This window comes from Hemicordylus capensis, chromosome 5, assembly GCF_027244095.1.
Source record: "Hemicordylus capensis ecotype Gifberg chromosome 5, rHemCap1.1.pri, whole genome shotgun sequence".
NCBI lineage: Eukaryota > Metazoa > Chordata > Lepidosauria > Squamata > Cordylidae > Hemicordylus > Hemicordylus capensis.
The window spans coordinates 193366686-193390305 of record NC_069661.1 but is presented as its reverse complement, the minus strand read 5'-3'; the positions used below and the strand labels follow the sequence as shown (position 1 = coordinate 193390305).

General features: G+C 41.4%; 1 protein-coding gene across 1 annotated transcript; it reads left to right on the top strand.

Moving 5' to 3' along the window:
* Positions 1 to 884: 884 nt before the first annotated feature.
* Positions 885 to 23360, top strand: CSRP2 (cysteine and glycine rich protein 2). Its single transcript, XM_053258293.1, has 6 exons — positions 885 to 1042; positions 13502 to 13620; positions 17454 to 17622; positions 22033 to 22162; positions 22547 to 22640; positions 23032 to 23360. Exons 2-6 carry the CDS (start codon positions 13509 to 13511, stop codon positions 23106 to 23108), a joined length of 582 nt encoding a protein of 193 aa, XP_053114268.1. The 5' UTR covers positions 885 to 1042; positions 13502 to 13508; the 3' UTR covers positions 23109 to 23360.
* The last annotated feature ends 260 nt before the right edge of the window (positions 23361 to 23620 follow it).

Sequence of the window (23620 nt, the reverse complement as noted above, 5' to 3'; positions counted from 1 at the left end):
AAAATTTCACTTTAAACTGCAGTGCCGGAGGGGGAAGAGCGGCGGGAGGGGTAAGTTCTACCCTGCCGCCCTTAAAGGTAGACCCCCCCTCGGTGCCGGACCACTGGACCGGTCTGGCTCCGAACCGGTTCGGAGGCCTCCGACATGGCCTCCGAACCGGTTCGTGCACATCCCTACTTCCGGTCATATCCAGGGATTTTTACTTTACCAAGTACAGTAAAGGGATTTTTATTACGTCTGGCTTTCCCCTCTTGACTGATTATTGCTGCTGCTGTCTTCCTGTCTTTCTGTGTTGCATCATGGTGTTTTGCATTGTTTGGTCCAACTATTGCATTTAAATGTTTTTTCAAATCATACTTTAGCATTGTACATTGCTCTGAACCTTTTAAGAAAAGTGGAATAGACTTTTAATAAGAACATAAATCAGAAACAGGTTTACCTCCTCATCACCTAGTGCTGTTGTGTGGTCTAGGCTTAAATGTGAACATCATTATTCAGATACAGCCGTTGAGAGGTTTGTTCTCCCTGGGAGGAAACCTGTGTGTGTGTTTCGGGGGGTGGGGGACCTCTAGTATAACATGGTGAACAATGAATTTATTTCGAGTTCCCTCAGCACTCCATGCCAATTTAATCCGTGTGCAACACAAGAACGCGTAGAAACATTTCCCCCCTAGAATATTTGTTGTTGCTGAATTGCCTCTGGCGACATGTGTTAACAGCTGCCATTCGAGGGGGCGTTGGAACGCTCACGAGGGCGGGGTAAGAGAGACACCCCGGTGGAAGGGAATACAGTACAGAAATACACCGAGAGCTCCTAGGCACGCGATACCAATCTGGGAGCACAACGGCTCGTGGAAACGTAGGGAGTCACGTCACGCACGGTGATGGAGGAAGAACGAGACGCAAGGGAAGGGCTCGGTTGGTTGCATACGCCGCGCTAGCACCGCCCCCCAGCGGGACGCTATAAACAGCTTCGAGTGAAAGCTCGCCTGCTGTACTTGCTGTGAGCGTGCGTTTTCAGTGCTGGGTGCAGCTGCTTGTGGTAAGTGCTTCAAAAGCCGCACGCGCGCCCAAATGGAACGGGGAGAGTGTTGCTTTCTTCTAGGCGGGCTTCTCTCTCTCTCTCTCCGTTTTTGTTCTCCTCCTCATCAGCCTGGGTGGTTTTTCCCGAGTAGTACAGGGCTGTGACAAAGCTGGGAGATGAAGCTGGGCTTGTGCTTCTGTAGTATGCTTATTCTTAATCCTGTTAGAGAGACGTGTCAAAAGCTGTTAACTTTCGGGAGTGAATGATTTCTTTCTCTCTCCTTCTGGCTATCTACTCCCTTTCCTTCGGGGGTAGCTGAAGGGGTAACAGCTGTTCCCCCAAAGTTACCTATAGTCCCATTCGCTTCCTTAACTTTACGCACGCTATCTTCAGGCTTACTATGGTACTGTGACTCCAATGACAACACTTCTGCTCCCCCAAATCGCTATTTCTGTCCCTTTAGAAAAGGCTTCCTTTTGGTCTTGAAGCCCTGTTACCTAATCCTGCAGGTCCCGTCTGTGTATTCTCAGAGGTACTTCATCCACTGTTCTTTTCTGCATATCTGGGATTTAGGTCCTTCTTCTTAAATATCTCTAAATCTGGCTGCTTTCCCCTTCAAATAGGAAGGGGGGGGGATCTCTCCTCAGTTTGTACCATGTTTAATCTTTGTGCCTCCTATGTAAAACTTTAAGAAGAACGAGAGAACTTGGCCATGGTAGATGCTAGTCTTGAAGGTGCTGCATGGTCTCCGCCAGTGACTTTACTACTTAGTGCTCACTACTTCAAGGATGCCAAACATTACTTCAGGTGGATGAGTTTTTATGCCAGCGCTCTTCTACTCGGTTTTCAATCTGAGCACTTTCTGGGAAAGCTATGCTCTTCTCTTTGGGCAATATGTAGTGATTGTTTTAAAATCTGTCTAAAATAACCCCCTGTTCTAGTTTCTCCCCCTCCCCCTGCCAGCATTCTAACTTGGAAATGAACTCAACTATCAATAGGGAGCTTTGACTCTCAGTAAGGAAGCAGGAAACCTATGCCTATGCCTTCATATTTATTTATTTATTCAACTTTTATACTGCCTTTCCAGGAAGGCTCATATCTGGATGATACTACATATTCTCATGAATGGTATTTACTTCTTTAAAGTGTTTATTTCAGGGGGAAATCTCTGAGGTGTATCATGTAGAGCTGCTCACATGATGTGGGTGTGAACTATTCCATTGTGAATTCTTACATGTAACTGTATAAAGCAAGACTAACTTCACCAAGCTTCTGTGGGTTGAGTTCTATTAATTTTAAGTGGAAGACAAGCTACAGGTTTTCAAAGTACTGCTTGAGAGATGCTGTTTTGTTAGCCTGTCAACTAATCTCTTGGAGGTTTTCATGTTCTGTGAAAGAACTCTTTAAATAGACTGGATTAATTAGAAAAAACTCCAGCTATCTGCCATAAACCCCTTAGCAGAAAGCTAAATGATGTGTGTGACAGGGCTTATGCCTTGCAGGTGACTTAAACTTGTTTTTCTATGTTGGGCCTATTGCCAGGTTGGTGATGTACTCAGTATTTTAAAATAAGTGTACAGCTGCATGTTATTAATAAAGATCAGAATTGCTGCAGAAATCATTTAAAGGTGGTTCTGGAGATCTTATTCTCCATGGAATCCAGAAGCTGCACATGTATATTGATTATATGCATTGATAGTAGTAGTCTTGGCCTAGATATTTCATTGTCAGCAACCCCTTTTGTGAGAGGCAACATGCATGACTGTCTCCTTTGCTGCAAGGGTTGTTGCAAGGGTTTAATTGGTACCTCTTCTCTGCTTCCTGCAAACTTACATAACAGTTTATGTTAACTTGCTACAGCAGGAAAATTGTGTCCCCCATGATTTTGTATATGCTACAGTCAAATAAATTCTGACTCTAGCATATCCAACAGGTTCTGTCACGAAGAACTTGCAAAACTGAGGATGGAAGCTGTAATATGTCTGAAGAGATGAGTTTCATAATTCCTTGGTGCCCTCATGCCTGATTAAGAAAACTGGTTCTACAGCCTGGTTGCTGAGCTCGGAATGCCTTCTATCTTGGATGGACCCATCTGTAGCAACTGTTGGGTTGGCATTCCTGTAGTTTAGAGAGGTTTGGGTCTTTCTACAAAGCTTGGTCTTTAAAAATGCATCTAAATCGGCTAGTAGTGTGTCTTCACTACTTTCATGTAATATCTACTACACTTATGTAAAAATCCTTCCCAGTGGTTACACGCGCTTAGACCTGAATAGTCCAATTGTAAACATATCTTGACAGCATAATAAAAATGCAATTGCTAATATTTTGTCAATTGTTTTGAACAAAATTATTATGCTGTAAGTTATGAAATAATAAAGGTTAGTAAGTATTTGCATTGTTGGCGTTCTAGTGCAAGTCGACAGCTTAGATAAATACCTTGGAGATCTTACGTTTTGCTACTCTAGAATTGAAACTCTCAAATCCTGGGAAATATTCATTGATCAAGCATACTGTGTTGCTATTATCAAGGATACACATGCAAATGAATCTTCATATTTAAAGATTCACTAAATATGAATTAGCTGGAACAGAATCAATCCATTTTTTCCATGTCTGTTCCATTACGATCAGTGCATGCTTGTGATGACTTGTGCTGATCAGTTATATCTTCCTTAGTACAAAATGGTGAGCACAGTAACATAAATTGTCATGCTAGCTAATTGGCATTGGTCTCCCTGTCACAGTAAACAGAAATGAGAGAGCCAGTATGGTGTAGTGGTTAGCATGTTGGATTAGGTATGGGGAGATCAGAGTTCAACTTCCTGTTCAGCCACAAAGCTCATGAGCTGATGTAACCTACCTTACAAGGATTTTTGTGAGGATATTGGGGGATGGGGGAGAAAAAAATGTAAATCCACCCGGAACTCATTGGAGAAAGGATGGGATACAGTCTCTAAAAAGGAAGATGGCTGTGGTTGGTAACTTCAGTAGACCTTTGCTTCTAAAGAAGCAATTATTCAAGTGAACAAAATAGCTCAGTGGAAAGGCGGTTTGAATTCAACTAGGCAGCTTGGGCATGGGTTTTTGCCCTTTGGTAACTATTGCAAAATCAACATAACTGACTAGGAGACAGCAGTCTTGGGTGGGGGGGTGGGAAGTATAGCATAACTGTAGTTCTTTATCTGTATTTTGACTGCTTCTGGCTGATATTTTTTTTTAAAAAAATTCAGTCCTCTAAACATGGTGAAAGACCTGGATCTAGTTGCTCCTAAGTAGGTGATCACACCATAGGAAGCCTTGACTGTGTAGCTGTTGCGCAGCCTTTCCGTAGTAGGCTGAGTGTTTAATTGCAAGTTGTTTCCCAAACTCAAAACATGTTCTTCAGAACTATGACTTGTCTCTTGGATGACTGTGGTTTAAGCTCCTCGCTAGCAGTAAAGTACATGACTATGACAGGCTTCTGAGAGGCAAGTAAGTCTTTCTTTCTACCCTGCAGATTAAATGAAGGAATATGACAGCTTCATAAAAGCAGATTAATATGAACTAATGCAGGTTAATACATGGCCCCTGAAACGGCTTCCAACTTTTCCCTGCTGGCTATATCAGGATGGCCCTGTGAAAATGCAAGAATCAACTGAAGCAGGATGACATGAACACCATTTGCCAGAAGGTGTAATCTTGGTATAGGAAGAATTAGGAGACTTGTAGCCAGGTTCTCTAACTCAGATAGTCTTAAGCACACAGTTGACTAAAATATCTGGCAAAAGTGGTTTTTGTTGTTGTTGTTTTGCACCCTGCACTGCTTTTAAATACACTATGAGGCATAGCATGTCTCTACTAGCAGATAACTCATTGGGAAATCAAACTGAATTAAACCTTAAATCAGAAGCTGATACTAACCCAAGGATAGAGCATGTCCATTTTGAGTGGATGTGGAACTTGAGTGTAAGCAGCCATGCAGTGGGATGGTGAGCTTGACTGACTGTGCTACACTAAGATCTCTAGATAGATGAATCTTCTTCCACACAACTCTGTAATGCTAGTTAAAATCTCTACAGTTTTAACTCAGTATTGAGAAGAAAAGTGACTTGGTCTCCTTTGACTTCGGATATTTTGCCTTGCAGAAAAACTTTATCCAGCATTGCTACTCTCTGGTTCCTTTTCTGTGTACCCAAGGTTGGCCATAGAGAAAACCCAAATGCAAGATCAGATTCCTTGCCCAAGTGCTCAAAAACATCACTGAAAATTGGTCAGGAAACCATCTCAGCTTCCTAGGTCTAGCTTGCATCTTAACAAGCATAGATTTGCCTATAATAGAAGGAGAGAAAGATATTTCAGGGTGAAAGTTGTCTGCTAGAACTTTATTTCCTTTCTGCATGCCTTTGAGCATCTGCAGGAAAAATTATCTAAAGGAGATGGTGCAATGCCAGATTTTCACCTGGATACCAGTATTCATCTTTAAACTAGTGCAGAGAAGCAAATGTTAGATGCATGGGTAGTACTGCAAATCAGATATGTAGATCTGGAAGGATGTATCAATGCATTGAACAATATGCATGGACACACATGGCAAATGCACACTGCTTCTAAACCTGGCATCGGTTGCTCAGGGTCTCAAAAAGAAATAACCATGCTAGTCATCTACAATAGATTCTCACAATGCATAATAAACCTATGGAATTCTCTGCCTTAAGATGTGGTGACAGCCAACAGCTTGGATGGCTTTAAGAGAAGTTTAGATGAATTCATGGAGGACAGGTCTATCAATGGCCACTAGTCGGTGGGCTATAGGCCACCTCCAGCCTCCGAGGCAAGATTCCTCTCAACACCAGTTGCAGGGCAGCAACAGCAAGAGAGAAGGCATGCCTTTAGCTCTTGCCTGTAGGCTTCCCAGAGGCATCTGGTGGGCCACTGTGTAAAATGGGATGCTGGACTAGATGGGCCTTGGGCCTGATCCAGCAGGGCTGTTCTTATGTTCTTAATATTTTCACCATTTTTTCCTGGACCCACAAAAGGAAGAATACATCTATTTTTGTGTTGCATATTTCACCTCAAACTTGTCTCTGAACAGTTTACATTAACATAAATTAAAATAATGGAATTGTATAAATCTAATATTTAGATCTGATATAGGTGTAGGGTGTCGTACTGTCTAGGGTCAGCCAGGAAGAATGCCTCCCTATAGTGGCAATATTGCATATTATGCAAGAACATGGATTTCTATAATGGATATATGGGATTTATAAAGTGGAAGGAAGCGTTCTTTATATAGACTCATATGGAAGGAAATAAATTTTAAGGGCAGCTAAGCTGCTGTCAAAGCTAAGCAAGGAACAAAAAATTCAGTTAAAATACAAGGATCCTACTCTTGAGAGGATGTCATAAAGTGGGGAAATCTTACAATGCCAAGGTTTTGGAAACAGAATGTAGCTTGTATCCCTCTTAGGATCCTGTTTGCTGTGATTGATGTCAGCTGCTGCATAGTAGTGCAGCCAAACCCTTGTAAAGATGTAGTGGAATCTTAATTTTTAGATTTCATTGATGCCAAGAATGACAAAATAGTAATGGTGTATGTCTTAAACTTTTAAGAATCTCCTCTTTGAGTACTAGATCCTGCCAATGCATGGAAGAGCAGTGTTAAACTCTTGGGAATCTTATAAAGGGATGTGTTAAATAGATAAAATTAATGTTGCTACCCTAAATTGAGCTACTAAATTGCACATGATTGTGTCACAGTGGAAAAGCTGTAACTGTTGGTTTGAATGCACTAAAACATCCTGATTGGGATTAATCACTTAATCTCTTCTGTCCACATTCCAAAAATGCTTGCCTCTGAGCAGCCATCCTTTGTAAGATGTACTGGGTCACACTCTGCATAATAACTTTGGGAAAGCGCTTTTTTGTATGATCATTTCAACTTTCTGTACTTGTAGTAGGGGGACACGTTTTGTGCATACCCCAGTTCATTGGGACTGGTCTTGCACTGTAATATGGCCTTCTGCTTTCACACAAAGGAATGTGCATCTTCAAGACCAGCCTCTTGTATTGATTTAAATTGGTTTGCCCCTGGGTCCGCAAGATCCAATAACCAGACACAGAGTTGGGAACTTTTCAAGAGGCTTTATTGCTCTGTCTGCAGCAGCGATGGTTGCCAGCTAGCTCATGCTCAAGGCTGGGAACCCCGATTAGTAGTAGCTAAGTTCACCCTTTATACCTATGGGATACCAATCTTAGCAAGAAAGAGCCAACGCCCTATTCAATTCATGTTCACACAGACAGTGAGTCACATTCCTTGTGAGGCAACATTGATTCAATTTCTTACACAGGCAGTTTGCTGTATTGTTACATAAACATTCTTTGTGAGGTAATATTGTTTCAGTTTCTATTTCCTTGTTTCTTCCTGGTGTGTCAGCAAGTTAACGTAACTACTGCCTGGTCCTGAGTTCATCATGGCGACACTCTGATTCATCAGTATGAGGTAGCAGCTCCTGTATTTCAGGTGCCCAATATCTGTGCCTTGGAGCATAAGAATTCATGAAGTAGTTGCAGCTGCTATAAAACCCATTAGCTGCTCTAACTTGTGTTGGGTTTGCTTGCATAACTGATTATTTCTCTTAGGTGATTACCATGATAGGGTCTCCAGGATAAGATGTGAATTGATGAACTATCTTGCAGTTGATCTTGCAAGATATTATAAAGATGTGGACAGATGGCATGCTTTCTGGCTTCAAGTGAGTGATACTGTGCCACCTTGTAACTTAGAAAATAAAAAAGGTACATGTGACAATCCATTCTTGTGAGAGGAAGCGTCTGTAGAAAGCAGTAAGTTCAATACCTTTGCATATGGCTGGTATATCTCAACAAAGTGATAAAATATTGGCATAAAGTGATCTCAGTATAGCATTACCAGTTGTGGCAAAGGCAGGAGCTGACATGTGAACTGCTTTCTCATTTCAGAAAAGAAGCTGGAAGAACTGTGTCCAAAAGGGGCTGCCAGTGCACCCTGTGTATGCATTACAACCTGAACTGGGCGGTACTTAAAGATGCTACTCTTAACCGTACAAAGCAAGTGATGCCACCAATTAGATTAATAAGTTGTCAAGAACACCAGTGATCTCTCCATCCTTAAGAATTAAAATGTGACTTCTAATGGCTTGGAAGGAAGGAATTATAACAAGTTTTGTAAACAGCCTTAGTTGTTTGCAACTAATTCTAATTCCATAAATACTTATCATAAGAGACAAGTGAAAAGATTACTACCTAGTTCAAAGGGTTCATGGGTTTAACTTCTGCTGTATTGTCATGCATGACAATATTCACGACATATGGCACAATGGGTAACTTAATGCTTCATTCCAAGTTGTGCATTTTTCTTAATGTCTAACAGTGGTCACACACCTGGCTGATTTTGGCATAAGGACAGAAATTGGGTTAGTATTGGGTTTTGAGAGGAATATTCTCATCCAAGTGCCCCCATATAACTCCTCAATGGCATTCTAAAGCATTCTTTGTCCTTTACTATCCCAAAATATTTCCATGCTGTTGGGAATCGTTCCCCTGCTCATCTGAAGTTAAAGGGTGACTGGTAAAAAGGCCTTCTCGGGTATGGTGTCCTACATATGGAATGCCCTACCTAGGGAAGCTTATCTGGTGCCCACTTTGTCATCTTGGCACCACTGTGATACCTGCCTGTCTCAATTGCACCCCAGACTAACCCTTGGCTGTCTGTAATAATATTAATGAGGAAGCCTCCCCCTGAGTGCATGCTTCCAATTCACTAAGTTGTTCTGGCCAGGTTTTAAGTGCCTCCAGGTCATTTAGCTTGATCACAAAGGACTAAGATACCACTCTGATAAGCATAGCCCCTAGCCCTGGAGCATGCACAGAGACTGCCAGAATAGAAAATGCTTTGGAACACTGAAATGTAACTCTCCTCAGTTCTCCTCTCCTGAGATGCAAACACTGAGATAAACCAAGGCCATTCAGAGGGCATCCCCTCTCCTAGAGATAAGGTTTCTAGATGCAACCAAGTGAATCATGCTGAAAATCGGTGTTGAGACTGCCTCTCTTGGAGGACACTAATTCAACCCTTTTAAGTGGAATGTCTTAAGAGAACACACATAGGTGTGACTTGTAGGAGGCCCCCCTGCAAAAAATAGCTCGGCCACTGGAAGTCGTCAGTACCCGGATCAGATTTCCAGAAGGTGGAGAGCATGTAGCCCAGCCATCAAACACCTCTTATCTTATGTTTAAGACTTGCACTTTGGGTGGTATGCAAATGTGTGATAAATAAATGTAAAAACTATCCCCCAATGGACACGTCCAGTATCAGGCCCCTCAGGCTACTTGGAATATATATATATTTTTAAAAAACCCTTGCTGGAATGCACATCCTACTAGGGTTGCCATGCCCCCCTGAATTCTGGGTATCACCCAGATTGCTTAGCCCACCTGGATTCACCTGGATTTTAGCTTTTTCTTTTTTTAATGGCTAAGCTCTAGCCCTTGTAGAAGCGGAATTATGGAGCAAAGCGTGCAGTCACTATTCTGCTCAACCACTGGATTTGGATTAAGAGAGGTAGCACAGGAAGCTAGCTGGAAGGGGTGCACAAGTACAGTAATCCCCTGAGGAATGTTGCCTTTGCTTTATATCAGCAGGGGATCTTTATTGGGCAGTTGAAAGGATAGTTTGCTTTTGATATACTGTATTGTAATGTTTAAGGACTTCCTTGGCTTTACATTCAGTGCATGCCTACCTAGAAGTAAGCACTGTTGGTTTCAATCAGATCTTCTCTCAAATAAGTGTGTACAAAATTGCAGCCCTAATTAAAAAGCTGTGATTTTTTTTTTTTGTTGTTGTTCTATTGTTGCTGTGAATCTGTCAAGGAAAATGGTCAGGCAAACATATATTCCCCAACTACTGTTGGTAGATATCCAGAACAAATACAAATCAACTGGAAAGTGCAGCTGCTAATTTGCATGTTTAAACTATTTGCAAGCCAATTTACATAATATGCAAGTTAGGCACCCAGATTTGGAGAAACAGAATTTGGCAACCCCACACAGACACCTAATGGCACAGTGGGGAAGTAACCTGCCTAGGGAGCAAGAAGTTGCTGGTTCGAACCCCCACTGGTACACTTCCCAGACTATGGGGAACACCTATATAAGACAGCAGCAGTACAGGATGATGCTGAAAGTTATCTCATACTGTGTGGGAGATGGCAGTGGTAAGCCACTCCAAAGAAAAACACATGGCTCTGTGGTCGCCAGGGGTCAACACCAACTCAGTAGCACAACTTTTCCTTTACTTCACATCCTATCCACCTAGACAAGTAGCTATAGACCTGTATCTATTCTTCCCCCCTCCCTTTGTATCAGTGTTCCCTCTAAGGCATGAGAGCCAGCATGGTGTAGTGGTTAGAGTGCTGGACTAGGACTTAGGAGACCCGAGTTCAAATCCCCATTCAGCCATGATACTTGCTGGGTGACTCTGGGCCAGTCACTTCTCTCTCCGCCTAACCTACTTCACAGGGTTGTTGTGAAAGAGAAACTTAAGTATGTAGTACACCACTCTGGGCTCCTTGGAGGAAGAGCGGGATATAAAATGTAATAAATAAATAAGGCATGCACACGCTCACAAGTTTTTTGCTGCCCTCTCAGTTAATTTTAGATCATACTCGGGCTGAATCAGGAAGGCTCCACTCTGAATGCAAGTGTGTGAATCTACCTTGATCCTGCCACCCAGAACAAAACTCATTCTGCACATAGATGGAAAAAATTACAGGCCCAATGCCCTGTATCCCCCTGTCTCTCAGCACTAACCTGTAAATGTGTATTGGAGGGCATTCAGAGCCATTCCTGGAGCATTAGCCCCTTAAGGGAAGATCATCACCAGCAACCTTGCTGAGGAGCTAACCATTTCCTTTACTGTAAATTTTTGCTCTTCAGTAAAACCTAACTTTGCTTTCAGGGAATATGTCTGTACTTTTATGGTGCATTTTTGAATACTCTTAACACAGGTGTGTCCTATCCAAGGTCTGCTTTCCTGGTACCTTAAGCTAGAAGTTGTCTGTATGAAGGTTTGCACTAAATTAACTTAAATACCCCACAATAGGAACAACCAGAGCAAACCTGGAGGCTTAACAGATGAGGCTTCTACCCTAAATCTCCTTTGGAAGAGAGTGTGTGCCTTCACACACCAGCCAAACTTACCCCAAAGTCCCTTTGAGATCCTTGGACCCAATCCACACACAAGTCGGGCTTTGCCTTGCAAATTCTAGCTTATCTTGAGGTATTTCGGGTTTTTAAAATGCTGGTTTTAAACTGATGTAGAATCATTAGTATTATAAGGATAGTCTCTTTACAAATGCAGATGTAGCTCTTCATTACTCTCCCTCTCCCGCCACCCCGCATTAGCTAGAAGGAAAACACTATGTGAACTTGTGTCAAAACAAAACCCTAGAGCAGAGGGGAGGGGCTGCTTCCCTCAATGCCGCGAGTGTAATTCGAAGTGGCTTTGCTCAACATGAAGCCATGTGCGAATAACTCCCTGGTAATACCCCCTGATGATGCTCTTACTTTGCACAAGCCTTCCAGTATGTGCTGTAAGTAACTTAACTTAAATATTCCTGCTGAATATTTATTGGTCAGCTGCGGCCTGTTGCTCTGTGCTTTTTAACACTGAGTCTTTACACCACTCTAGAAGTCTTAGGCTGAAAGGGAACCTATATTTTACAAAATCAATAAAATCCCTTAAAATTTCCAGAATCTGCTCTTAACCCCAGCACACAAGTTTCCCTCTTACATTTAGGGAAGGCATGGAGGAAGTGCAAGCTGGTACCCTCACTGGTGCTGGATGAAAAGGCAGTGATGGACTGAATATTGGCAGACATCCACACTGGTGTTGCTGTGAGAGACTGTGCACACTTCAGCTTGCAGTCCTGCATGGAATTGTGGTATTTTGTGATGCTGCACAACTGGTTGTGGAAGACCTTCTCTAGAACATATACAAGTTTGTGTACCTTGTAAAAATTGCTAGCTCTGTGAGTATTCTGGAACAAATAGTCATTCTTAGCGCGATGGCCTTGTGCTAGTGCAGCAGCATTACTTTGTGCAACACTAGTCTGGATGTAGATGCCTAAGAAGTCTGGAGGAATAAACCACATGGCATCATTCTTGCAGTGTTTCAGTGTGTGGGGGGTGGGGGAGAAGCTGCATGTGCTTAATCATTTCTCAACCTCCTATTGGAAGCGTGGTGTGCATGATGCGGAATAGAGATCTTACAGTGTGTTGTTCCTGGTCCCAGAATGTGAACCCACAGTTTGTGATCATAATGGAGGAGTTGGGCAGCATTGCTGCAGTCCAGTGGATTTCTCCTAAACTTTATTTACTACTTTTGATATAGCATTATATGAACGGTGGTAATGTGTGACTAATAGCAGAAGAGAACTGCTATTGCTAAAATTCTTTCATTGGGATTTTCCATGGATTCTCTGGTCTTGTTGAGCCATAATCAAGCTCTACAGGCTCTGAAGCAGAGAATCCTGGATATTGAAACTCAAAACAAGCTTTCCATGATTCCAGAATGTTTGAGAAGGAAGCTGGGTTTATGCATTGCTGTCAGGGGTCCCACTACTTATCTGTATACCCTAGGGGACCCGCGCTATCTGAGGGCTTTCTTTAGAGCAAGGTATGACCTGCTCCCGTCGGCTGTCCTGTCGGGGAGAATAGAGTATACCTAGGCAAGATAGAATCTGCCCTGGGGTTATAGGGAGATTGAAACCATCCAACATGTATTGCTCCCTTGCCTGTTTTACAGAGAGTTAGGATGCTCTGTGATATCTCCTTGTCTGGCACCCTTTCCAGGATGCTCAGAAGATTTTTGTGTCTCTTATCTTCTGACAGATCAGTCTCTATCTATTACATATAAGGTGGTGAAGTTTTGTTCTAATGCTATGTGGTTACATCAGTTTTTTTATTTCATGCGTATATTCTTCCTGAATTTTTAGTTTATATTTATATTGTTAGCAATTGCTAGTTAAGTCTTTGATTGGTACTGTATGCGATTGATGTTTTATTACTTTCTAGCAACTGTTAACCTCTTGTAGGATTCCTTTTACTCTACCATTTCTAGTTGATTTGTAAGCTGACCATGGGTCGTGTGTGTGTGTGTGTGTGTGTGTGTGTGTGTGTAGAGAGAGAGCGCTTGTTGGGCAATTGGTACATAACCAATGGAGATCTGTTCCCTACAAGTTAAATAAGGCTGTACTTCATTGGTGAAAGATAGAGCTTACCCCTGTCTACAGGCTGTGCTGGGCTGTAGTTATAATTGCATTAGAAACTCTCTATAATTCTTTCTAGCAAAATGTTTATATTTCTTAGCAACTAACATGGGAAGTGCTGTCCAAGCACAGAGTGCTTGTTGCGAATGGTCCGCATATCAAATCAAATGAATGAATGAATATCTCTTTGCAGCCTCAGAATGCCAAACTGGGGAGGTGGCAACAAGTGCGGTGCTTGTGGCAGGACAGTGTATCATGCAGAAGAGGTTCAGTGTGATGGGAGAAGCTTCCACAGATGCTGCTTTCTCTGTAGTAAGTATTCTTGCAGATCCTTGTTGAAGAAGCTGCAAGTGATCAGGCTGCCTTAATGCAAGTTAGTAATTGGAAGGAAAAGAACATGGTGGCATGTGGAGCCTGGTAGCAATTGAAAGTCATAAAGAACTGAGACCTTGGAATGTAAGAGATCAACTTTTGCAAACATGAGTTGCTTATTCTCCTCTCCAGTGCTTTTGGCTGCCTTATTCTCCTACTACAGATATGTATATACTGCTTTTCAACAAAAGTTTCCAAAGCGGTTTACATAAATAAATAAATAAATAAGATGGCTCCCTGTCCCCAAAGGGCTCACAATCTAAAAAGGAAATATAATCTAGACACCAGCAACAGCCGCTGGAGGGATGCTGTGCTGAGGATGAATAGGGCCAGTTGTGGTGTAGTGGTTAGAGTGCTGGACTAGGACCAGGGAGACCCGAGTTCAAATCCCCATTCAGCCATGAGACTTGCTGGGTGACTCTGGGCCAGTCACTTCTCTCTCAGCCTAACCTACTTCACAGGGTTGTTGTGAGGAGAAACATAAGTATGCTCTGGGCTCCTTGGAGGAAGAGCGGGATATAAAATTAATAATAATAATAATAATAATAATAATAATAATAATAATAAATAGAATTGTCACTCTAAAAAGGTGCCTCTTTGCCCAGTTAGCAGGGGGTTGAGCAAAGATTCTAACTGATAGGGGAAGCTGTGTGTGTGTGTGTGTGTGTGTGTGTGTGAGAGAGAGAGAGAGGGGGGGGGAGGGAGAGAGAGAGGAAATAGACTCACTTGTGCTTCTTGTAACTGAGCATATTGTGGAATGTGCACCTTATACAGGTGAAACTCAGAAAATTAGAATATCGTGCAAAAGTCCATTTATTTCAGTAATGCAAATTAAAAGGTGAAACTGATATATGAGACAGATGCATTACATGCAAAGCGAGAGAAGTCAAGCCTTAATTTGTTATAATTGTGATGATCATGGCGTACAGCTCATGAAAACCCCCAAATCCACAATCTCAGAAAATTAGAATATTACATGGAACCAAGAAGACAAGGATTGAAGAATAGAACAATATCGGACCCCTGAAAAGTATAAGCATGCATATGTATTCAGTACTTGGTTTGGGCCCCTTTTGCAGCAATTACTGCCTCAATGCGGCGTGGCATGGATGCTATCAGCCTGTGGCACTGATGAGGTATTATGGAAGACCAGGATGCTTCATTAGCGGCCTTCAGCAATTCTGCATTGTTTGGTCTCATGTGTCTCATCCTTCTCTTGGCAATGCCCCATAGATTCTCTATGGGGTCAGGTCAGGCGAGTTTGCTGGCCAATCAAGCACAGTACACTGTATACTTTTCAGAGGTCCAATATTGTTCTATTCTTCAATCCTTGTCTTCTTGGTTCCATGTAATATTCTAATTTTCTGAGATTGTGGATTTGGGGTTTTCATGAGCTGTACGCCATGATCATCACAATTATAACATATTAAGGCTTGACTTATCTCGCTTTGCATGTAATGCGTCTGTCTCATATATCAGTTTCACCTTTTAATTTGCATTACTGAAATTAATGGACTTTTGCACGATATTCTAATTTTCCGAGTTTCACCTGTAGATATCCAAGGATTAAGACCAGCCTTTAAAAGAGCCCTAAATACACATCTTTCTAGCCTGGCATTCTTAAATTATTTTAATTTATTTATAGTTGTGTTTGAGTAATTTCTCTGTCATCTTGTGAACTGCCTAGAACCATAAAAATTAAATAAATAAAAATATTGACAGCTGCTTTTAACTATTCTGGAATGAGCCTTAAGACAATTAAACCATCTCTGTTTGGCACAGACCAATTAAAGGGAGAGCATTAAGATGGGGTTCTGAGATCTAAACATGCACCCCATCTCTGAAAATGATGTTATGGTCACCTTAATCCATTTAAATCCCTTAAACCTAGCCTGCAGTTCAGCTGACACCTGAATGAATGTTGGAAATTAAAGCAAATTAAGAAATACAAGATCAGTTCAGCAAAATGCAAACCCTAACACTTAGCTGTTCCAGCAGTTCACATTTCAAATCTTCAGTTAGAAAATTATTTAGTTGTTGGCTCTCCTCACTCATACCAATAAGTTAATTTAATTATTCGGTTGATTTTCTGTTTCAGCATAGTGCAGCCAAAATTCTGTTCGGTTTTGGCAGAGGAGGATGTAGATTATCTTAAATGAACAGAGTCCAAGTGATTGTTTTTCATCTTGTAGTTTATTGAAGCACTGAATTCTTGTGCTAAAAGCTTGCTTGTTAGAGATAAACAAAGGACCATGTCAAATAATAGATTGCTTTATGATGCAACTGCCTGTCTAAATAACAGTATTACGATAGGAAAAATGCAGAGTACAGCTTACCCAAGTTGGTACCATGAATAGGTGAGTGGGTAGGCAAATGGGTGTGAGAAAATAAAATCTCTAAGGTTACACTTTGGGGGGGAAACTTGCTGCTAACTGTGAAATATAATGGAGTATGAGACTTAACCTTGCTAGCACGAATGTCCTTGAGTTAAACAGCAGGGGCTGTGAAGAACAGGGAAAAACAAGTTTGAATTATTCGTAGTTGATAGAATGAAATGATGCTGGAAATATTGGGGCTCTGATCTGGGAAGTATTAAGTGTCTGAGGATGTACAGACTGCCATCTCCCATGCAGTAAGAGATGATGCCTTTCAGCATCTTCCTATATCGCTGCTGCCCGATAATTGCAAATAGCCTCTGCTACTCTGGGATTATGGGCAACAGCCTTCCAGTTACAAGGCATGACTTCCCAGCATAGCCTAGTTTAAAAAACAAACAAAACAGCCTTGTAGGAGAGGAATGGAAAATACTGATTACTTCATACAGTATACAAACTGACTACAGCTGCAATCCTATGCATAGCAGGGGATTCCCAGCCTTGGGTCTCTAGATGTTGGACTACAGATGCCATAATCCGCAGCCACAATGGCAGAGTAATTCCCTTACTTCTGAATAGACGTGCATAGGTTTGTGCTGTGAAGGAATCTAAACCCATGTGACAGTACTCACAGTAATAATGGAATGCCTTCTAGCAGCCTGTCATTTTAAACATGCTGTCTTGAAATAAGCACTATGTGCATGGTGAGCTGCCTGCGCCTATTAAAGACCATGGGCTCCACTGTGGTAAATGCACTCATAAAACTGTCTCTATCCATGGGGATGGAAGAGAAGAGAACATACAGGCTTGATTCCAAGAAAACAAAGTGAGAAGCCTAAAAGTGTAGCAGCAGAACTAGGTAATAAGTTACTGATAGTATTCCAGGACATGGTTTTAAGTTGGCTTAATGTTCCAGCTAGGCTCCTGGAACAAATGCCAACACAAGATCTAGTCCACCACAACGTTTAGTTATGGATACTTGGCATTGTTACTGAGTGAAAGTGTATCTGGGAACAGTTGCATAATTAAACAGGTTGGCACTAATATAGATGCTTGCTTTATGTGATTTTTAAAAAGTAGGAGGAAAAATTGCTGACCTCAGTTGCTGGCTCTCTTACAGCCTCACTAATTAAACGGCATCAAGCTTCCATTCTGTAAATGTCATAGTTGTGAAAGGGAGGGAAAGGCAAGTCCCTTCACCGAGCAAAATATAATTCAGCAATTCAAAAAAAACCCCAGCTCTTTAAACTTTCTACAGTCCCTTACAGTTTACTGAGAGCTACTACAGGCAAGAGAAACAAAAACATCTTGCAGTTGATTTGGGGTGGTAGTGGTCTGAATAGGCAATTACGTAAGAATTATTCTAAAAGGCAAATCCTTTTTTTTTTTTTTCCCCAGTGGTCTGCCGGAAAAACTTAGACAGCACAACAGTAGCCATCCATGATGAAGAGGTATACTGCAAGTCTTGTTATGGAAAGAAGTATGGCCCGAAGGGATATGGCTATGGCCAAGGAGCGGGCACTCTTAATATGGACAGAGGAGAGAGGCTGGGCATCAAGCATGACAAGTATGTACAGTGTTACGTTGCTTATAACTAGTAGTAACTGAGCTGCACTGGGTAGTTCACCCATGCAATAAAAAGCTGGCTCCTGGGTTCTTTAAGCCATGTGTTCTGTATTGTACATTGGATACAAACAATGTTAGTGTTGACCTCCCAAAGCAAAAATGGAATAGTGAAAATCACTCTGATGTATGTGAATTTTGATTTAATGCTGTTAAGGAGAGCATCTCTAGGAAACATATTGTCCTTACGCTGTGTGTGATTATATTGTCTGATAACAGTGCAGAAATTGGTGATTATAGTCATATATTTTTGTTTTTTGCATTATATACCACCCTATATAAAATCTCAGGGTGCTTTACAATCCAGTAAAAACCTGACAATATAAACACATTAAAACTACCATAAATAAAACTGTAATGGATGTGTTTAAAAGCAACCAGAGATGAGATTCTGACTTCATTTGGGAGTGTGTTCCAAAGCCTTGGGGCAACCCTAGAAAAGGCCTGGTTTGGGGTTGCCACCAAGCAAGCTGGTCGCAACCAGACCTCCCCCCTCTTTCATGAAGGCAGCAGTGCTCTCATGATGAAAATGATACAAGCCAACTTGCATTTTCAGTGTACAGTATTAAAATGAGCCTACCTCTTAATCATGTTAATGAAATCAGGTTCATGACTATCTAATGTAGGATTAGGCAACACAAGTTTGCTGCCAAAGGAATGAACCCTGTGCATGCTTTTCATTCATATCTGCTTCAATGTGAGCCATCATTTGCCAATTCAGATATAATGGCAACTATGGCTTGTGCTGAGCCACCTAATGGTGCAGTGGGGAAATAGCAAGTTGCCAGTTCGAATCCCCACTGGTATGTTTCCCAGACCATGGAAAACACCTGTATCAGGCAGCAGCGATATAGGAAGACGCTGAAAGGCATCATCTTATGCTGTGCAGGAGATTGCAATGGTAAATCCCTCCTGTATTCTGCCAAAGACAACCACAGGACTCTGTGGGCGCCAGGAGTCGTCACCAAATTGACAGCACACTTTACCTTTATGGCTTGTGCTGAGAAAGTCAACTGAAGTGGAGATGAGGAAGTGAATGAGCAGAGGTTATTCCCAAGGTGCTAAACCATGGTTTCATTTTGCATGTGAATCAGTTCACCCCGATGGTAGTATGCCCATTCTTCTATTAGCAAGACTTCAGAGTCTTGCTTCAATTTCAGATGTGCTCAACGCTTAAGGCTGTAAAGCGAATCTTGAGCATAATTGTCTCAAACAGTATGAAGTCATAACTATGTATAAAACTCTGTATAAAACATTTTAAAATGCTCAACAGTGGCAGACATCCAGACTAACCTTTTGTGGATGTGCCAAGTTCTACTATCAAAAGTATTTTATTTATTTATATTTAATAAATTTGTATACCACCCACTACCAAAGCCTCTTGGTGGTTTACAGCATAAAACAAAGACTAAAACAGAGCAGTGAGTAATTTTGAGGACTTGACTACTTCCAGATCACCTTCAGTTTGAGTGTTGGTTGAAAAGAAAATAGTAAAAATCAGCCGGCTGGCAAGTGGTGCCTTGGCCTTAGCAAGATGCTGACCATGCCATTATGCAGCTTTATCTAGGGGTGTGTCAAAGCTGATGCATCACCACAGCAATGAGTGAAGGACCTAATTTTGGCATGAATGAACTTGTCCCACCCTGGCCTAGCAGGAGCTATAGGTATTGCTGACCCTTTCTAATACTATTGGGGGCTAGCTTGTCGGTGGAGACATGGTTCTGCCTCACTTATCAGGAGTAGGATGCTGTAATAACTAGACTAGCACAAGCAGCTATTGGCTTGTGGAAGAACGAGGCCTAGACTTCTTGGGTGTCTGTAAATAAGCCCCTGTATTGTATAGTGTATTAATATTCTCAAACCTCTTCTTGTAAAAAACAAAAAACCCTGATAAATGAATTGTATTGTACTATATTTCTAAAACTTCTGCATTATTGTAAATGAGATTTCTGTGCTTGCAGATCCCTATGCATGGAGAAAGTGTGCAGGGTAAAAAGTTCACACTGATTTTTATTTTGTTTGACAATTGGGGGTTGTTGTTGTTTTGGAGGGAAAACCGAGGGAATTTTTGTTCAGATTGGCTGAGCTGAGCAACGGTTGGGGGCAAAAATGTACATATATTTATTCTTTTATTTGATTTCTATACCGCCCTTCCAAAAATGGCTCAGGGTGGTTTACACAGAGAAATAACAAATAAGATGGATCCTTGTCCCAAAAGGGCTCACCATCTAAAAAGAAACATAAGATAGAGACCAGCAACAGTCACTGAAGGTACTGTGCTGGGAGTGGAAAGGGCCAGTTACTCTCCCTCTGCTAAATGAAGAGAATCGCCAAGTTAGCAGGGGTTTTATATATTGAGAAAGTTCTGGAGAGTGGAGTCTCTCTGCTGGAGCAAGTCGGAGCTGGAGGTAGCAGAAAGAGTCTGGAAGTCTGCTGAAGTGAGCCCAAGAAAGCAGAGAGTGAGCAGCCAGCAAGAAGAGAAGCCCAGCTGAAATCTAGGGATGTGCGAAATGTTTCGGATACAAAATGTTTTGTACCCAAAACAGCCTGTTTCGGGTGTTTTGTAGACAAAACACCCATTTTCCAGATCCAAAAGTTTTGTATACAAAACAAAACGCCCCTGTTTCAGCTATAAAACGTTTTGTTGTTTCAGACCTCCATTTTGTGGTGATCTCTGAGTCAGTCTCCATTTTGTGTTTGACATCTCTTTGAATTTCCCACCCTTCCAGCCTTCTGATTAGTGACCTAAATCATGGGCTGACCTGCTGACAATTCCCTCCTAGTTCCCCATTGGCTCTTTTGCTTCTTCCCACTCTTTACTGACCCCACATTGGCCAGGAGGAGGGTTGCTAACCCATGGGGTGCTGGGTTCTGCTGTTTCTGTGGTGGTCTGAGTGTAGATTCTCTGGTAGAATATGAGAGTGGATTCTTGTTTTTCACTGAAAATCTCATATGCTACCAGAAAATCTACAGTGAACACCTCAGAAACAAGAAAACCCAGTACCCCACAGGCTTGTTGGTATGGGGGTGGTTGGCACCCTATGTGCACTACACAACCCCTCGCCCCCCAAGTGGAATTATGGGGCTGCTCAAACCTCCATTATTTCCTATGGGAGAAATCTTAAAGACACGTAAACTTCAACAAACCACAAAAGATCAGCCCTTTGCCCAATTCCTTTGAAATAATTCTGGAAGTTTCCTTGCCCCCATTGGGCACTACCACCCACCACACTCTGCTCTGGGTCATCCCTTTCCCCTTGATTTGAAGCGATACATTTGCTGGAATCCCCATTATTCCCTATGGGAAAATTCTTAAAGATGTGTAAACTTAAAAAAAAAAAATACAAAAAAAAATCAGCCCTTGGCCTAATTCCTTTGAAATTTGGGTGGTAGCTTCCACCCATTGGACACGACCACCACCTACTCTTTTTGCCCTGGGACCCTTTTTAAAAATCCAAATCGATTCAGAAAATTTGGCTACAAAACAGAGCTGATTCAGAAAATTTGGCTACAAAACAAAACGGGGATGTTTCGATTCGGATACAAATCGAAACAAGAAAATTCCAAAATGCACACCCCTACTGAAATCACTGGAAGAAAAGGAAGAGCCAGGCTGGACTGAGCCTCAGACCTGTGCTGTAATTAGAACAAGAGACTACCCAGCAAGCCCAGCTGAAAAGAAGGCACAGAGGACTCTGAGTAGGGACCAGTATAGGGCCACGTAGTCATTGCATTTTCCCAGCTCTTTATTTTTCCCTATGCTGTAAGTCACTGAGTTTATCTTTTGCTGTAAAAAAAGTTTTAATTGAACCAATTCTTTTCTAAAAGTAAATTTTCTGGTTATATAAAAATTTGAAGCTTGTTGATTTTGTCTCCACCCCACGCCTGTAAGCCTTTCTAAACTACTGAGGTTTTCTTCCTAATTTTTGATAAAGGTGAAGGGCTGTTGTAGTGGACCTAGCCATACAAAAAATCCACTTGGTGGCAGCAGTAAAAAGGTTAGGAGGAATAGAACGCTGTTCCTCTACATGGCCAAAGCTAGATAAGGATCATATGCTCGTGGGACAGTTCTGTGGTGGTCTCAACTGCAGAAAAATTTTGTACTTCATTGCTGTTGCTCAATCATTAGGCTAAATGTTTGATGCACAGGGGTCTATCGTGGGGCATGTTGTATTCTATCTAATTTATATTCTCTTGCTTGGATGGCTACAGTTAAGACTAGATTGTGTGGTGGGAGAGATGGTAGCATTTCATTTCCAATCCATTGAAATGAGGGGGCATGGTCTTTAATGAAATGTGTAAAATAATGTGCAGTGAAATGGGTCATTCATACAAAGGTAAATCTCACTTGTAGTGCACCTTCTCATCGACCTACAACAAATCCAAATACTTCAAAGTTTGCCCAGAAATTTGGAGGAGCAGAGAAGTGTTCCAGATGTGGCGATTCTGTGTATGCAGCTGAGAAAGTAATAGGAGCTGGAAAGGTAAAATTGCATGGTAACTTATTGAAAAAATCTTACCAACCAACAGATCTCATTTGAGTGAATGGTGTATTATCTTGTGAGAATGGAGCTCCCTAGATCTAAAACTGCTTCTTACTAAAGGTACCAATAGATATTTTTCAGAACGGGGAAGAATGCAGTCTGGAAATAGAACCCAGCTGAATTCAGTTTCTCAAATGTATATACACTTATAGTATATTACTATCCTAATTTTTTTAAAAAAACAAAACAAAAACCCAAGTTGCCTCTAGGAAGATTGAGATGAAACTTATTTAAGCTGGTCCTGATTATTTTGGGTTTAAATGCTGCTCATAATGTGTTCAGTGGTGCAATACAGGAACGTAAAACAGCTGTGCTCTCTTTTAGCCTTGGCACAAAAATTGTTTTCGATGTGCTAAGTGTGGGAAGAGCCTTGAATCAACAACTCTGACTGAGAAGGAGGGTGAAATCTATTGCAAAGGTAAGATTGGGAGTGGGGGAAGAACTGTTTCCAGTGCAGAGTCATAAATTTTGATTTAAGGAAGGAAATGGGGTTGGCAACATTTTAAAGGTTTTTATTCAATTGTTGCTTTTACCTTTTGACAATGAAAATGTTTTAGTAGATCAATACAAGTGATATTTGAATGACAGCTAATGAACAGAAGTATAACTTCCAAGTTGCAATGAAGGAGGTGGGAACTGTATCAGTTAAGAGACTGTAAAAGCATTTTTCTTTCTCAGGTGATAACATTTTTAATTGTTTTATACCTAGTGCTAAGTTTATCAAAACATGTGATCTACTTACACTAGTACCTGCTTCTTACTAAACAGTCTTATGGAACAGAACTAATACAAACTTCTTCTCCTTGCAGGCTGTTATGCAAAGAATTTTGGCCCCAAAGGATTTGGCTATGGCCAGGGAGCAGGTGCTCTTGTTCATGCTCAATGAATCTCTAGTACTACATCACTGAGATGGTTCTGTAGTTAAGAGATGCAACTCCAAATGCTATTAATTACTGTGAAACTAATACTAGTGTCTAGGGATGCTTTCCACATCAAAACAATTTGCACATCCCTACTAGTGTCCTAGGCTATTGCTTGGTTTTAAAATATTGTATATTTTCATGACTTTTTAAAAAGCTCACTTGGTAACACTAGATGCACTGTCAACAGATGTTAATAAAGCTTCGTATTTAGAAAATTGTCCTGTGTGCACATTGAAAGGGGTTGGTTTTTTGGGGGGGTGGGAAATCCTTGACTTTCCCTTGCCTACACAGCTGCATATATAGATCCATGGGTTTTATATTGTACTTCCCCCAAAAGAAGGTGACGCAAAATGTAAGATGATGCCTTAAAAGATAGAGGCTAGATAAAGGTTATACCTATATTTACCCAAGAGGAATCTGAATCTAAGATTCCCCCCCCCCATATTTAATAGGAAAATACTGGGGTTGGGAGTGC